The following is a 16,175-nucleotide window of genomic DNA, read 5'->3' on the forward strand; positions in this document are numbered from 1 at the left end:
TCAATCACCTTGGTTCTGAGACAAATACTTCACAAAGCAAGATGGATACCTACTGTTCATATCATAAACCTGTTAGGGAAAGAAGGAAGGAAGGATGGAAGAACTGGCTGGGCTAGGTGATCCCAGTCTGAAATAGGTAATCCTGCAGGAGCTTTGCCCATGGCTCCTGGGCTCACTCCTTTGGTCTGATGTCTGAGACAGCAGAGGCACGTGCAAAATCAAGTCCAAATGTGCAGTGCCATCAGCACCCAGGCCTCATTGTCAAAGGCTTTGTCAAGTTACCTTCTGAGGTAGGTGGTCTAGTGGACAGGGTGTCCACCACTGAACTGCAGTAGCTTGTGACCAAAGGCTTAAATACTGCAATCAGGCAGACTCCTTTCCCACTTTGCAATTACATGGGGAAGAAAACACCTAAAAACTAATTCTGTTGACATTTTTTGTTGCATCAAGTTTGAGTATTTGAGTATTTCCTGAAGCTGATGACTTTGACACCTTTGTCATTTGGATTTTAAAATAATCTGGTTCATATTTCTAGCCCAGCAAATAACAGCACTGTCTCAGAAGATAAGACAGTATGTAACTAACTGCACCTTTTATTCAGTGATCAACTGGACTGAATTTCTGTCTGAGACCAAAGGTGCTGTTGAGATACACAGGTGGCTTTTGTTTCATCATGAACTGGCACTTGAGTATTCTTCAATAAAGCTGGCTGTGGAACTGACCTATGATTTCAGTCCCACAGAAGTTGATTGCTTGACTCACAAATTATATCCACAACTCTGGCCTGCCTTCTCTCTTTTAAGAATGTGTTTGGGAAAGATTTTGGAAGATAATTCTTACAGCTTCTTTTCACTTGCTAAACAAAATACAATCTTTTATTCTTCCTTTTTTACCTTTTTGTCCTGGTATCTGCTTATCTGTTATTAAATATAAAAAGCATTAGTAGTTATTCTGTAATATTATTTAATATTTTGTTGGGTCAAGTGTCTTCTTTTCCTTCTTCTATCTATTGAAGATATATCTGTTGTGAAGTAGTGGGAACGTTAAATTGTGCATATTTTTCGTACTAAATATATTTGAACTTTTGCAGGATAGGAACTATATGATATGTTTTATAATCTAGTATAATTACTGTTGTAAGCTTTAGTCACTGGAGCTATTCAGTAAATGGTTTGTTGTTACAGCTGGTTGATAAGTTTTAATTCATGTCATTAAAATCTTCCACCTATTTCTTATTTCTCTGACTGACCTGACTTTCCCATAATATGATTAAGGAAAGGAGGGTGGTGCTAAAATGGGAGCTAGTTGTTTGTTTTTGTATATAAAAATTTCTAAGGAGAAAGGGGTCAGGAAGAGAATCACTGTAGTTCTTAAAATGACCTGATGTTACTGCATGGTGTCCAGTAATTAGTTTTTCTATCATTAATAGTTTTTGCACATGTGTAAGTAGGACTGTTTGTCTTAAAGCTTTTTTTGTTTTCTCAAAATATTTGACTTTTTGATCATTAGGACTTAACTAAGATTATAAAAATCACTGGCAAAAAGTTGCTTTTATTTAAGGAATATATAATTTTATAATTAAATTTATAAAAATATATTCTTTTGTAATATATAATTTATAATTTTATAATCTAATGATAGATTTATCGTTAATAATACTCTAATGGGATGTTGGTTTCAATCAGTTCTCCTATTTCTTGATATTTGGCACTATTTGAAAGATGGAAAAGCTTTTGAGAAACTTATCTTTTTCTTAAATTTCAGATTTAAATTTCAGAACAGCAGATTTTAAAAGTTTTGATGTATGAATTCTGTATTTGTTTGCGGAAAATAAGATGTTTCTTAATTTACTCAAAGTAGTAGCTTTCTTTTGTATTATGTATCAAAATAGTTTTACAGTAGAAATGTGAGGATAGGCTGCACATGATGGGAAAAACAAAGAGGAGTGGGAAAGGAAAAAGGCAGGATAACTTTTAAATGAGACAAGCTTAAATATTCAGACACATCAAAATATTATTGGAAACAGACTTTTGGACCCATTTCCTTTTGCAACCACACATAAGCTTTTCCATCATCCTCACATTTTAGGAGTGTGGGTGGAAAATAAGCATATTAGTCTTAAATGCAAAGAATAGGCCTAGGTCTTTATCACATTTTTTATACTCACTTATGTCCTCCACAATGGTTTTTTGTTTTGTTTTGTTTTGCATTTGGAGGAAGGGGGAGTTGTTTGTTGGGGGAGGGTGTTGGGGGTTTTTGTTGTTTTTGTTTTGGAGGGGTTTTTTGTGGTTTTGTTTTTTGGGGTTTTTTGGTTTTGGTGGGGTTTTTTTTTGTAAAAAGAGTGTGGCAGGTATGTACACTTAGAAAACTTGGGGAAGATTATTTTATAATAAGTGTCTGCTTAAAAAGATAGCACTTACATAAAATCTCATGTATATTCTATGGGGAACCATGTGTGTCTGTTGTATGGGTTTGTTGTTTACAGGAAAAATCCTACTTACTTTTGCTTTTAATAATTGAAGCAGTTCTCCTACTATCTTTTGGTCCAATTCAGAATTAAACCCTAAAAATACTGGAACCAATAAAAGTGGTTTTATAATGAGGCATATTTTGGCACTTGTTATTTCTTTTAATTTAAGTTAGCTGTGATATTTAGTCAAATACTTTACTGGGGAATGTTTTGTTTTTCAGGATGGGAAGAAGAAGTTTGACAAGGAAAGTGAGAAATATTATTCCATCTTAGAGAAGCACTTAAATTTGTCAGCCAAGAAGAAAGAATCTCATTTGCAAGATGTAAGAACAGAATACACTCTTACCTAATTTCACATTTGCATAGAAATTATGATAACAAACTGGTTCTCTTCACGACATGCTGTATTTTATTAATGTGAAATTGTGATGGTTTCTGGTAGTCATGTTTGTTGTGACTGTGAATTCTTGACTGGGATAAATAAGACACCAGTAGGAGTTAAATATTTGAACAAAGCAGTATTCTGTTTGCAACTTTATGTATTTCAAGTACAGCTAATATTTATTGGTTGCAACAATGGAATTAGATTACTACAATAAAAGTGTGAGTTTTATAAGCTCTATGTGGATAATTGGAAAGCCAATTAATTAATTGTTTTTAGGTTGGCTATTTAATATATTAACTGATGAAATTGTGCTTCTATTTCACATAAATTCTAATCCAGAAGACTGAACTGAGATCACTTTACTGATGCCCTTTTCTGCTTCTTCTTCCTCTTTTCCATCTTATTCTGAGACTGCAGCACCTGAAGTCACCCTGGAATTGTATCTAGAATTTCAGTTTTGAAGAGTCTGTACAGCTAATTCTTTTCTGTTAAAAAGAACCAAAACCATAAAGACTTCTAGTTTAACAGGAGGATTCCAGGGCTTTTCAGTATGCTGGTAGAAAAGAATATGACTTGTCTTTGAAGCAAATTACAATAAACGCAGCAATACAATATCAATTGCACTTTGGGAATTGTGCTAAAAGTAGTTTAAAATAATTTTTATGGGATTACTGTTGTCATGGTGGCTCTTAAATCATGGGGGTTAGTTTGCAGATGAAATTGTCACCAAAGGTGTGACCATCACTCAGTCATGTCATAGGATTTTTTTTGTGTTTATCAATAATATTATAATTCAAATAAAATAAGGCTTAGAAATTAAAATTTCTAATAATGTCTCTATGCCTGAATTCCAGTTGCTGTCCATATAATAATCAGTCTGGATAAGATGTTAGTTATGTAAGATTGGTTCATTGTTCCACTTGTATATCAGAGCTTTCACTTTTCACAAATATTGTATACACTGATGAATAAGCAGTTCTCTTACAGGCTAAGTGCCATCTTAAAAAAAATACTTAACCAATTTGGAAAAGTGAACTTAAATACTAATTTGCTCTAGAATAGAATTGAAATAAAATAAATAAAATATTTCACTCTTGAGGCATGAAGTAATTACAGTCCAAAAGCAGTAACTGAACTGCAAAGTAACAACTATGAATCTAATAAACTGTGGTAAAATAACAATGGATTTGGCCCACATTTATAAATTAAGGAAAACCAGAATAATGTTTTCCAGTGTGTCCTTAAGTGACATGTCTAGATTTAAAATCTTGTAACTGAGGCTGAGATTTTCTGATTTCTAGATGCCTCCCTTATAAAGAATAAACTGCATAACTTGGTATTTCTGTCTTCCCCACTTTTCTACAGCTGCAGATATGCTTTATAAGTGACATAGACCCACCATAAGTATAAGGTGCAATAGCAAATCAGTACCAAAATTGTTAACCTGGAGACTTTTGGTGTTTGTGTTGTAAGTAAAAGGAGGCCAAGCTCCTTTTGTGACCTGAAATCCAAGGTAGCTGTTCACTTGCATCCTGAGTGGTTTGGGTGAGCCCCATTTATTGATTTTATCTCCAGGATGGGGTTTGTTGGAGCATCCCACAGCAGAGCATGAGCAAAGAACCAAGCAGTGCTGGCAGCTGGGGCTTTTTTGCCCAAGGCAGGAGGTGGGAAGTCCATGCCTCAAGTCATGCATTCAGGGAGGTGGAAATACCATTTTTTGACTGCTACATTGGAAAAATACTTGAAAAATACTTGGAAAATTTCCTTGAATTGATGAGGTTTCTTGATACCTCATCACATTATGTGGGTTAAAGAGTACTGGGGTAAGCAGAGATCTTGTACTCTGTTGGGTCCTTTTACATATCTCACTTGAGTGCAATTGAGACCACCTTAATTAGGCATTTGAAATTTGATGGTTGAAACATACTCTGTAGAGAGTAGTTTGCATATATTCACCTAACTGAAATATGTTGGATATTTTAAGAGCCTACAAGACTGACTGCCGGTGCAGCTTACACAGGTGACTGGCTTTTTTCCTTTAGCATCAAAATGAAACTTCATAGTAGCATCTTTTCACTGCCTATAGAAGCCTACAGTGGAGGAGAAAATTGACAGAATTGAGTGATGTGAGAAATCTAATAAACTTCTGATTTCCTTTCTCTGAAATCTGTTCCAGAATCAATCTCCAAGCTTTTGTGAAGTTCTGGTATATGTATTGAGGTGATAGCCGACATCAATGAAAATATTATTCACTATAACTATATATCATACAGGTAGACACTCAAAATCATGTCCATCAGATCTCTTTATTTTTGACATGCAGTTTGAAGTCACGGAAAAACATGAAAATACTGTCAGCTTTTGAAACTTTAACATCACTTTCTAAGCAATTCTTACAAATCTGGATCCTTTGGTGTTAACACAAATTCATAAGCTTCTACAGAATATATATTTGGGGAATTCTGATGTAGTTCCTGTTCACTGGTGGTGATTATGGCCCTAAAACATATTTGAGATGGCACTTGATTGTTGTAAGTATTAGAATTGCAACCTGCTTAAATGCTGTTCAGAGTCGGGATGGATTTAATTAGATGGTTAAATACTTTTTCTGAGGCAAAGCCTAAAAGAGACAGTTTCTAAAACTATGTTTCATTATTTATGTACAATTAAATGAGAGAGCTGAGATCTGTTTCAAGTGCTTATTGATGGCATTTTTGTGAGTAAGGCGTTGCTGAATCACGTCCCAAAGTGGTGGGAACTGCTTCTGTTCAGCTGTGTAGTACTGTCTTTGTGATAGATTATTTTTCTGAAATAAAACTATTAACAGGGAAAACAGTAGCCAAACACACTATATGAATGGCAAATGGCAGAGTTAATTTTGAGGTAGAGCAGTTCATTATTGGAATTTTGAGTGTTTGATTTCAGGTTCATATTATTAGTTTACTGAATTTTTGGTTTTTTATAGACATGAGAAGGAAATGCTGGTATTGAATGATTTGAAACATATCCTTGAGGCCCATGTGTTAAGGCAGAGTTAGAACACTGGGCTAGGGAGGAAGATCAATATTGTTGAGAGCCTGTACAGCCAAAGCACAATAGTAGCTTGTCCTTGAGTAGAGAAGCAATCTTAATTATATATGGTGCTATTGATGGCCAAATCCTGCCTGAAGGAAAACACTGACTTTTTGCTTTTGTACTGTTGAAAGTACTAAATCACTTTTATGATGTGTTTGCTGGTTTATAGTTTGTTGTCAAGGGAAGACAACATCAAGCTTTCCCAATTTCCCCACATCAGTTATTTTTAATGCCAGAATTAAACTAGAGAATATACAGAAGTATCCTTCTGACAAACTTCCAAACATCCAACTGACAAATATCCAAAATAGGTGGAGTGATCTTATTCATATTGTTAATCTGTTATTGATGTTAACCAAAGAGCAAAATCTAACTAATACAACCGAAAAGAGATTTGCTTAAGAAAATTATTTATTACGAACAGGATGATTTAAAATGGAATCTGCATGTCTTCTTTAAACATTATCTATGTGCTACACTGCTTGTGTGTTAGTTCCCTCTCCTGTGGCTTGTTTAAATTGAAGATAAAAGCCTATTAGTCTTTATGAGCTGACGAGAGTTAATTCTTTAGCTATTTAGGCAGAAGACACTGTTCTGATACTGGATCTCCATGTTGGGTGGTATTAGTCAGGCATTGCTGACATGTATTGCCTTGTAGTTCTGTTGCTTGAAAATTAAAACTTGAAATACATTTGATTTATAAGGTTAGGGACTTAAATATGTTTACATTCCAAGAACATATGACTCATACTATAAAATAATAAGTTGAGAGATGACATTGTTAAAGACAGCCTGTTTAAGAAAGAAAATATGTTTTTGGGAAGATACTTGAACCTGAGAAATAGATACAATTTCAGCACATTTGATACTTGAATATTTAAATAGAAATAGTTATCTTTTTGTCTGTCATGTGTTCCTACACTGCTCATTTCTCTTTCCTTTTCTAAACTTACATATACCAAGTTACCTGCTGCCACCTTTCTTTCCCTCCAGGCTCTCCTGAAAACTAGAATATTAAAGAGCAAAAAGAAAGAAGAAACCACGAAAAGAGCGAGTAAAAGCCATAGGCTGAAATGTGTAATGTTAACTTCTTAAACTTGCATTTAGCTTTTTAAAGTAGGTATTCTAATTTTCAGAAAGAAAACTGAACTCTATTAAACTTTTAAAGTAATCTTATGGAAGATCTGTTTGTTAATGACATAACCTGTTTTTAAAGCAATAACGAGAATAAACTAAGGTTGTCCATATTTCATTTTCTCTTGTAGGCAGATACACAGATTGACAGAGAACATCAGAACTTTTATGAAGCATCATTGGAATATGTTTTTAAAATCCAAGAAGTACAAGAAAAAAAGAAATTCGAATTTGTAGAACCTGTAAGTATAATGTTTTATTTTCTTTAGAATGCGTGCATTTAAAGCTGAAAATTGAATTTAAAATAGCAAATTTTTTTCTCCCTTTTTAACTTTCACATGCAGGTTCTTTGTATATAGACAGACATTAAGATCTTGGCTTGGGCACTTTCAATGTTTATTGAAGGATTATGTAAGAGTTTAGTATCTACTGTGAAGTGAAATGTCTGATGACTTGAAGTGTGCATAACATTTTAATGGGACGTCATGTAATGTTGTGTCTGTGCAACACATAATCGATGTTTCCTAATACCATGATTTAATGGCTTAAATTTTGAGCCAGTTTTTTAATTTAAACATTTTGTGTAGGCAGTGTACACAGACATTGTACTGAGTTACACATGAAGTAAAGTGAAAAATCAATTTTTCTGTAGGATAGGTAAGTTTGTAGTTTTGTTGATAGAGTCATTTCCCTTTAGTTTACTTTGCAGGTAAAGGAAAGCATATGTCAACATGCTGTTAAACAGTAAGATAAAGTTGTGTTTCAGTGTCCATATTTAAGTCTGGGACTTCTTCTGGACTGTGTTTCCATCCCCCACTCCTAAGTCTTTTCTGCATCTGTCAGTACCAAAAGCAGCTTCAGTGTGATCTGCTAGCATATTTCTGTGGCCAGGTAGCAGTATTGCCGCTGTTCATGTCATACAGACAGGCCTAGCAGTTGCCTGATGTAGTTAGTACCTACAGCCTTGGCAGAGAACTTCCAGTGCCATGTGTCCCTTCCCATTAGTCACACTGAGCACAGCAGAGCTCTGGTTGTCAAAGAGGAACATGACGAGTCTAACTTTCTCTCCACACCATCTCCCAGCTTCCTTGTAACTACTGAAGCAGCACTCGACTGTGAAATGGGTTGAACTACATCTCTAACACCTCATGTCACTAAGAAGAGCTTCTCAGATGCCTTCTTTCCATGAGATGAGAGTGTATTGTATAGTGAATGTTTGACATTGATGCAAACTAATGAACCTGGATTCAGCAAGTAGTACTTACAGAAATCCTGTCTTTATGGCATACAGCTGCCAAATCTTAGAGACTAAAACTGCTCAGATTCCTAAATAAGAACATTTTTCTACCTGTCACAGATTAATCCAGAGTGTGTCTCTCTGTCTCCTTCTGCAAAACTCTCGCATCCTGGAAAAATCTAGCAATCTTGACCTAGCTCTGACCCTAGTATAGGAGACTTTCTGCTCCTTTAATGTAATAGAAACTTTCTGTATTGAAAAGACCTTGTACATTGGAAAATATTGTGCAACTGCACATAGTTAAAATAGGTAAAATTTACTTTTAAATGTATCTGTTTCCATACTGTCTCAGATCAGTAGGCATTCCAGCCCAGTATGACAAACTTGACGTTCCAGGGGAAGGTACAGGAAATACTCTGGTGACTGGGTAATGATAGGCCCTGCAGGTAAATGTCTTCTGACTTTGGGTGTGAATTTATTTATAATCAATCTGGATATAGATGGAGCTTAAATTGTAACATCTGTTATAAAATTTTACATCTTCAAAACTCTTAATTTTTGTTGGTAATCTGTTGCCTGCATCATGCTGAAATAAGAGGATTTGCTAAAACCCATAAGGCATATTTTGAAAAAGTAAATTAAAATACAAATCAGCCATATCATGAGATTAAAAAAAAACCCAAACACCTAAACAAACAAAAAAACCCCAAAGACTTCAAAATAGGCTAAAATTCATGTTTATGTAAGTGATGTTGAAAGTATGAGCTTGTGTTCCGATATGAAAGGTCTAGATAAGGACAAAGCCTAACTTAAAATCAGGTATCAAAAGAATTGGCATATTATTAATTTTCCTCTGTACTCTATGAGTGTTCATATGGCAGAAGATGCCTGGTGGTGCGTCTGTGTGGACATTCCTCCTCAGGAGCTCTGATGGTTGTGGGTCACTCTCGTGTATGTGCTGCCTCTGCCTCTGATTTATCAGCACAGTGTCACGTTTTCAGATGATTCTCAGTCTGACATCTTGCTAACAGACCCACTGAAGGAAAGTTTAACAAAATAAATCTGTTAGTGCAGGGAAGGAGGAAACTGATGCCCATGCAAAAGAGGGCTAGGTTCATGACGCAGGAATAGAACTTGAAAAGTAAATGATCTTGAGCATCCTTTCAAGACCTTCAGTTTTTCTACGCCCTAGGATAAAGACAACCTGAGAACCAGAGTGGGAGAAGTAACTTAGCAAAAATTGCTGGGGGGTTACAGTTAGGACAGGGCAAGTCAGTGAAAGTGGAGTGTGTTCTCTCCTGGAGGAGACTCGGGAATGATTTTAAGGTACTGATGCTAATGACTCATACAGTGAATAAAAGGTTATCGTATTTAGAGTAGACTTTTGCAGCTACTTCTCAGGCCCTGGGTTTCTCATTGTTCTCTGCATCTTGCTCAAAGTGCTAATGTGTACTAGGGTGAGTAACTGACATATTCCTATTGGCAATCCTCCTAGATCTTGATTATTTTCAAGGAAAAAAACCTCAGATTTTCTTACAGATAATGGATTTAAACTATTTTAGGTCAAATTGAAGGACAAATTAGTGTTCAGATTTACAGCAAGATGAACAATAAAGCAAAATAAGTGACAATAATCTGTCATTGCTGGCTTTTCTCTTGTGATCCCAAAGAAGCTAGAAGCTCAGTGTTTTCTGAGGGTGTTACGCCTGTTAAAACAATGCAAACACCTTTCTAAAGTTCTGCTTTGTCCTTTGGTGACGCCAGGACTTCCTTGTTCTGTAGAAATCAGGGCACAAAGTTCATAAGCACTAAGCTATCTGAAATGTGAGGGACGGTTGGTTAAACGTTTATTTAAAGAGAAGGAAAAAAGGAACAGCCAACCAAAAAAACACTGCCTGTAATTGCATGCATTTCCATGAGACTTCTAAGTGGATATTAAATTTGAATTTCCATTTCTTGCATTTTCTACATTATTAACTGTGTTTACTTTAATCTGAAGAATAAGTGCTATCTTCTTATAAATAAAATGAAAACAGGGAGACAGGGACTTCAGGCTGATGTGCTGCAGGCCAAAGGTTAAATTCCTTCCCTATCCGAAACCTAAGTACAGTCTTCTTCCTGTGAGAATGAAACGACCAGGCAGTCTTGAGGTCAGCAGCTCTGCATAAAAATAAATAAAGTCTCAAGAAGTAGTTGGATTTTGTTTCGGGTTCTGTGTTGAAATCCTCATGGCTTTGGTGTCATGAGTAGTTTTATATTAGGGAATTCAGACCTCAGTCTTTACTGATGTGACTGATTAGGTACTCAGAATAAGGTAACTATAAGACTATTTAACTATTATTAAAATGAAAAATTGTTGATATGAAAGCATCTAGCATTTTTTGTGATGTTTGATGAAATAAACTACCTCTTTATGTGTGAATACCACCTTGGAATACATTCTGAAAATTTTCTTTAAAAGGAAAAGGGGCTGATTCTCTATTCTTTTCTTTTCTTTCCTTTTTTTTTTTTTTTGTTCAATTTAATATTAATTTCATTAAAATTATGAGCCTGCTTTTAGCAGCAGTGCTACTTCTAATGCCAGCAAAAAGAAAAACCCAGTTATGCTTATAAGCATAAGCCTAGGACAAAACACCTTGGCTTTTAAATCTCTTCCATACAATACCATGGCTGTACGTGTTTTAATGGAAGTGATTCTGGAAATGCCTTAGTAGCACAGGCCCATTTGGCACAGGTCATTTTCTGATTCCTGTCTTTCCACTGCTAGTGACATGTACATTGAAGTAAATACCATCTTCAGTGTCACATATCAGCACAGAGCTTAAATATGCTGATTTAGGACTTGCATAATACTTTTCTTTTTTTCCTATATTTTGGAGTGCTCAGAGAGTGTTTAACCAGGAAAGCCTCAAGCCCAGATCCTCTGCAATGCACAACTGCCAGAATACCTGAGAAGTACTTTAAGAAAAATGAATTCATGTTTTTCTCAGGGTTTTTTTGTTTGGTTTTTTTGCTGCTGTTGTAGTTTTGCTTTCTGATAAATTCAGCTTTGCTGCCATCTTGTGTTAAATATTTTCCTTGGCATTTCTCAGTGTACTCTGTAGAAGTGTTTTGAATGATGTAAAATGTTTTTCTTCAAGTATTGAAGCTGAAATTTATACAGTTTATTCTCCTGAATGCCCTTTAAACTGATCTTTAAAAGTCAGGCATAAGCGGACATACTGAAACTTTGTCCCACTAGTTCAGCTTTGCTAAATGTTACTCCTCACTGTCTCTTCAGCTGAAAGGGGTGGGTTTAGCAGCAGGCTCCTGCTTGCAGGTTATGTTAATCCACACATTCTTTTGACTAGACCAAGTCAAAGTAAGCACAGGAGTAGTTGTGCTGCAGCGTCTGAAGGAGTTGTAGTTGGAGACACTGATGAGTAACTGAATCTAGAGTGAGAATGGGCTTCACATAACTCGAGCCAAAGCAGAGCTTTAGTTATAATTTGCATCTTTTGTACTTTGTTCATAAAAAGGAAGATTAATTTTCTTTTCCGTTAAGTAGTTATTTCCAGAATAGCAGAATTAGAATTACAGTCTAGAACTACAGAAAATTATAGAACTCTTTCTATCTGTTTGCACAATTGGAGGTTTTTAAGATAAACTGTTGTGTTTGGACCTTCCTCAGAAACACTTGAATAATCAGTTGAATAATAATAATTTCAGGGTCCGGTCCTCAGCTGAGGTAATGATTTCAGCTGTACAGATGAATCATGTTAAACTGAGATTGATTTGTACAAGATATGGAGCCCTCCACTTGAGACTGCATTGCCTTCATTGTTGGATGGTGGAATATGGTTCAGGAATTCACATCTACTGTAGAGGCCCCCACAAAAGCTTGCTTTTATGTCAAAGGATCTTCTCAGTTCTTCAGGCTCTGTGACTGGCTTACTGGGCAGCTGTGGGCTTGCACCATCTCTGCCTGAGGCCAGGGTTTCATCTGATCCTGCAATACCAGTAAAAACCAAGTTCAGAGTCCTTCTTCCAGCCATACCTTGTATTTGTGCCTGCACTGATGGTGTGTTCACCTCCAACTGCTTTAATGCACTAGTGAAGCAAAAGATCAGGCAGGTAAATGGGCTCAGTAGTCTCATAGAGAGTAATGGCAGAGAGGAGGCAGAACAGTTTAGCTACAATTCTTCAAGTAGGGCTGAGAGTAAATTTAAAGAAAACATAAGCACAGTAAAAACTATATCTTTACACTATTCCACTTAAAATAATCTATGGTACTGGTAACACAAAGCAAGCACATTAAATATGAACAGTGTCCTTTTTGTTGTCTGAGTCTGTACTACTTCAGTAGTCAGTGAAGAGAGATAAATGTTTCCATTGGATCATTCATCCCATCCTGAGAGAGAAGTCTGAAAAAAGGAAAAGAGTTATGCTCTGCAATACCTCTGGTTCTTTACTGAGTCAGAAGACAGCCTGGACAGCCTGTTACTTAGCCCAGATGATAATGGTGTAATATACTAAGGCAAATCTTTTTTATTGTTGAAACTTTATTTAAACTTGTTATTGTAAATCCAAATTAATTTCTCTCTTTTTTTCTGTTTTCTTTACTTTTTTCTTTTACAAGCTAAATGATATATACAAAGAAAGCAGTCCATGATAAGAAATTAATGCTTGTTATTTAACAGCAGGTAGGGTGACTTATAGCAATGTCAAAATGCTTTTAAAATATAAAGCAGAATAAGTTAGAAGGCTTTTAAAACTTAAGAGATGGCAGGAAAGCATGAATCCAAGAGCAAAAATCTAGTTGCACCTTTTACTACTTGAACATTGTTTTAAAGCAAACTTTAAAAGGACTTTTCAACTGGATATATGCAGACTACGGTGGTTCTGTTGGAGAGACACACCAGACAGAGTTTGCATTTTGTTCAGAGAAGGAAGAAATAGTCTGAGTTTCTTGTGTTGTGCTAACCTATCCAAAACATACTTTCTAGAGTCTCGTTTGTGGAAAATAGGGCATAGCCCAAGCAATTACTATGAAGAAAGTGAAAAAATATTTTGAAGAAAAAACACTTGAACTCTGAAATTTTAAACTTGGAAAATGTTTGCAAGCAAAGACTCCAGCTGAAATACTGGATAAAATGACTAGGACAGTGAGTTAAGTTATTGTGGAAATTACAACTTCATGACACAAAAGTGTGTGTAACATTTCTCTTTCTTAAGGTCTCATCATGGATTCCTTCTCAGTAAAACTTTGCTTTTGAGTGTAAAAGCACTGAGTGTTCCTGGAGTTAAAAATGTATAATGCTTCTCAATTTTACCTTTTCAGCTCTTGGCCTTTCTTCAAGGATTATTTACATTTTACCATGAAGGATATGAACTGGCTCAGGAGTTTGCACCATACAAGCAGCAACTGCAGTTCAATTTGCAGAATGTAAGGATGATTTGTGTTTACATAATTTAACTTTTTAATTTGCTAATTTCAGGATAATTAAGTAGACTTATAGCACTTTAGTGAAATTCTAAATCTTGCAATGTTTGGGTATGCTGAAATCAAATTCCTATATAAATAGGTAAAATTATTTTTATAAGGTTAATGTAATTACGATCCTGAAAACAAATTACTTTGGATAGTAAATTTGTGATTTCCAGATCAAAACTTGGGGAGCAAAAACAAGAAAAACAGGACAGCAGCCAAGTTTTTATTAGAAAACACAGTGGTCCAGCTAGATTTAAACTGGTATAAAAGCTTTCTTGAGAATGAGGCCAGTCTTCTGGACTAACTGGAGGTACCAAAAATGCTCCAGCTGGTATAGAATGATACAGTTTGTCTGCTGTGTTCTAACTTCCCACTGTATATAAAGCATCTGGCTGTTCTCTCTACTGTTAAAGAGTATGTGGGACCTTCCTCCATAGTGACCAGCTCTCAAGAGCGTTAAGTTTCACCAGAAGAGAGGATCTTTTTTTGTGTAGAGGGTTACACTCAACCGAGCAGATGGATCTTTTGCTGTAGATTGGTCTGGATTTGGTAGTCAGAGCCATACAGGAACCCATTTCGGGCACAAACTGCCCAAAAAATTTCACAGCTATTAGAGATTACTAAAATGCATTTAGTCATCATACTTTTCCACTTGTCATAACTGCTTTATGCAAGTGTATATTTGTTTCATTGTGTAATTCAGATATTACACTTCCAAGGACATACAATTAAGTAGGTACAAAATATCTATACACTCTTCGCTTTTAGGCAAACCTTACACACTCTGCTTTTAAGGCAAAAAGTGAGCTTCAACATTTCAGTAATGGACAAGCACCACATGCTTCCTGACAAGTAACATCAAAGTCCAGAACAAAGTTTTTTAAAAAGTTAAGTCCATTTCATTCTTTCAAGAGAAGACACATCCGACACATTTTTGGAGCTCCATCTTCCCTTTTGCATCTCTTGTTCATATATATAGATCCTATTTTAAATGCTGCTTGAGGAAATAAGGGAATAAACTTCCTAGATGAATAACCATTTCCTTTTGGATCAAAATGCAAATGGTGTCTGTCTGTACAGCATCCCAACCACTTGTCCTTTCAATTTTTGTGTTTTCTACCTTGTTTGATACTAAGACACGTTCAGATAAAGACACAAGGGGTCAGTGTTGTTGCACAGCAATTTCACTGAAAGAGTGAAAATGTGCTTCAGTCCAAAGATTTAATTATTTTAATATGGCAAGTTCTGAGAGGAGCATGAGCTCACAGCACAAGCCAAAACTGGCATTGTAAGTAATCATATGTTTCTTCTATGCATGTCTCTACAGAAGCAAAATTATTAATTTTTTTTTAATTTCAGTGTTAATTAAGAAATAGTTAAATTTAATGTTTTCTAAATATTATATCAGCACAACTTGAAGTTGTAAATGAATTACAGAGGTAGAGGGATGTGAAATTAGGCAGAAGGATCAATGTCTTATTCTTATTTAATTATATATCAGAAAACATATACATGAAGATACAGTGGGGATCAGTACATCACTCACTCCTGTTACACAGGAGTATAAATTCTGGCTCCAGATCTAGATCCACAGCTTCACACGGCCAGCTAAGTTCTCTACATACTTTTTGTTCAGAGCATCACCCAAAATCCAATTGAAGTGAAATTATTTATATAGGTAAAGACAAACTGAGGAGAGGGAGAATTACATTCAGCCTATCTGTAGCTGTCAAAAGTGCTCCTCTCCATTGCACTGAGTGTTTAGGTCTTGAAGAATAGCTGACCAGATGCTGTTTCTGTTCTTAAAAATGTCCTATAGGGCAGAGCAGGAGTAGTAACAGCTGTAAAAGAGTAGTAGTAGAGCAACAGCTCTTAACAGGTCACCATGTTCTAGCATGACCTGTTCTCACTTTAACTGTCTCAGGGGCCAGTGGCATACTTTGTGTGTCCGTTTGGCTTTGGTTTCTGTGATTTGATTCAAAGACCTGGCTGCTTGAAAGTAGCAATTACAAACTAATAGATGGAGACAAGCTCTTCAAGTGGACACATTTCTTCAATGGCGTGTCCCTCTTGAAGGTCTCAGAATGACCTCTCTTAAATTTGGTCCGAACTGATACTTCTGAGGGACATAATCTGAATTTTTCAGATTAGCATTTTACCTCCCTCTCTAATAATAGTGTTTATCTTCAAGACCAAGACTAATTACACAAATGGCCCATGAAAAAGGGGAAGTGTTCACTGGTGTATAAAATCCTGAGACTGTCTTTCTGACTAGTGAGGATTCAAGTCCATAGATAACTCTGTAGAAACATTACAAAAATCTTTATTCTTTTCCTTGACCTATAGGAATGGAGTGTAGTGTTCAATATCTGATATTTAATCATTGAAGGCTCTGGCATCTCAC

The 16,175-nt window shown here is 35.7% G+C and overlaps 1 protein-coding gene across 1 annotated transcript in view; it reads left to right on the top strand.

Moving 5' to 3' along the window:
- ARHGAP42 (Rho GTPase activating protein 42) overlaps window positions 1–16,175 on the top strand; it is a 136,888-nt gene that overhangs the window by 88,567 nt on the left and 32,146 nt on the right. Inside the window, exons 5-7 of the mRNA XM_063394533.1 lie at window positions 2,692–2,793; window positions 7,196–7,306; window positions 13,622–13,726. Coding sequence (XP_063250603.1) covers window positions 2,692–2,793; window positions 7,196–7,306; window positions 13,622–13,726 — 318 coding nt within the window. The remainder of the gene's footprint in view (window positions 1–2,691; window positions 2,794–7,195; window positions 7,307–13,621; window positions 13,727–16,175) is intronic.

Source organism: Prinia subflava, chromosome 3, assembly GCF_021018805.1.
Source record: "Prinia subflava isolate CZ2003 ecotype Zambia chromosome 3, Cam_Psub_1.2, whole genome shotgun sequence".
In the NCBI taxonomy this organism is placed as follows: domain Eukaryota; kingdom Metazoa; phylum Chordata; class Aves; order Passeriformes; family Cisticolidae; genus Prinia; species Prinia subflava.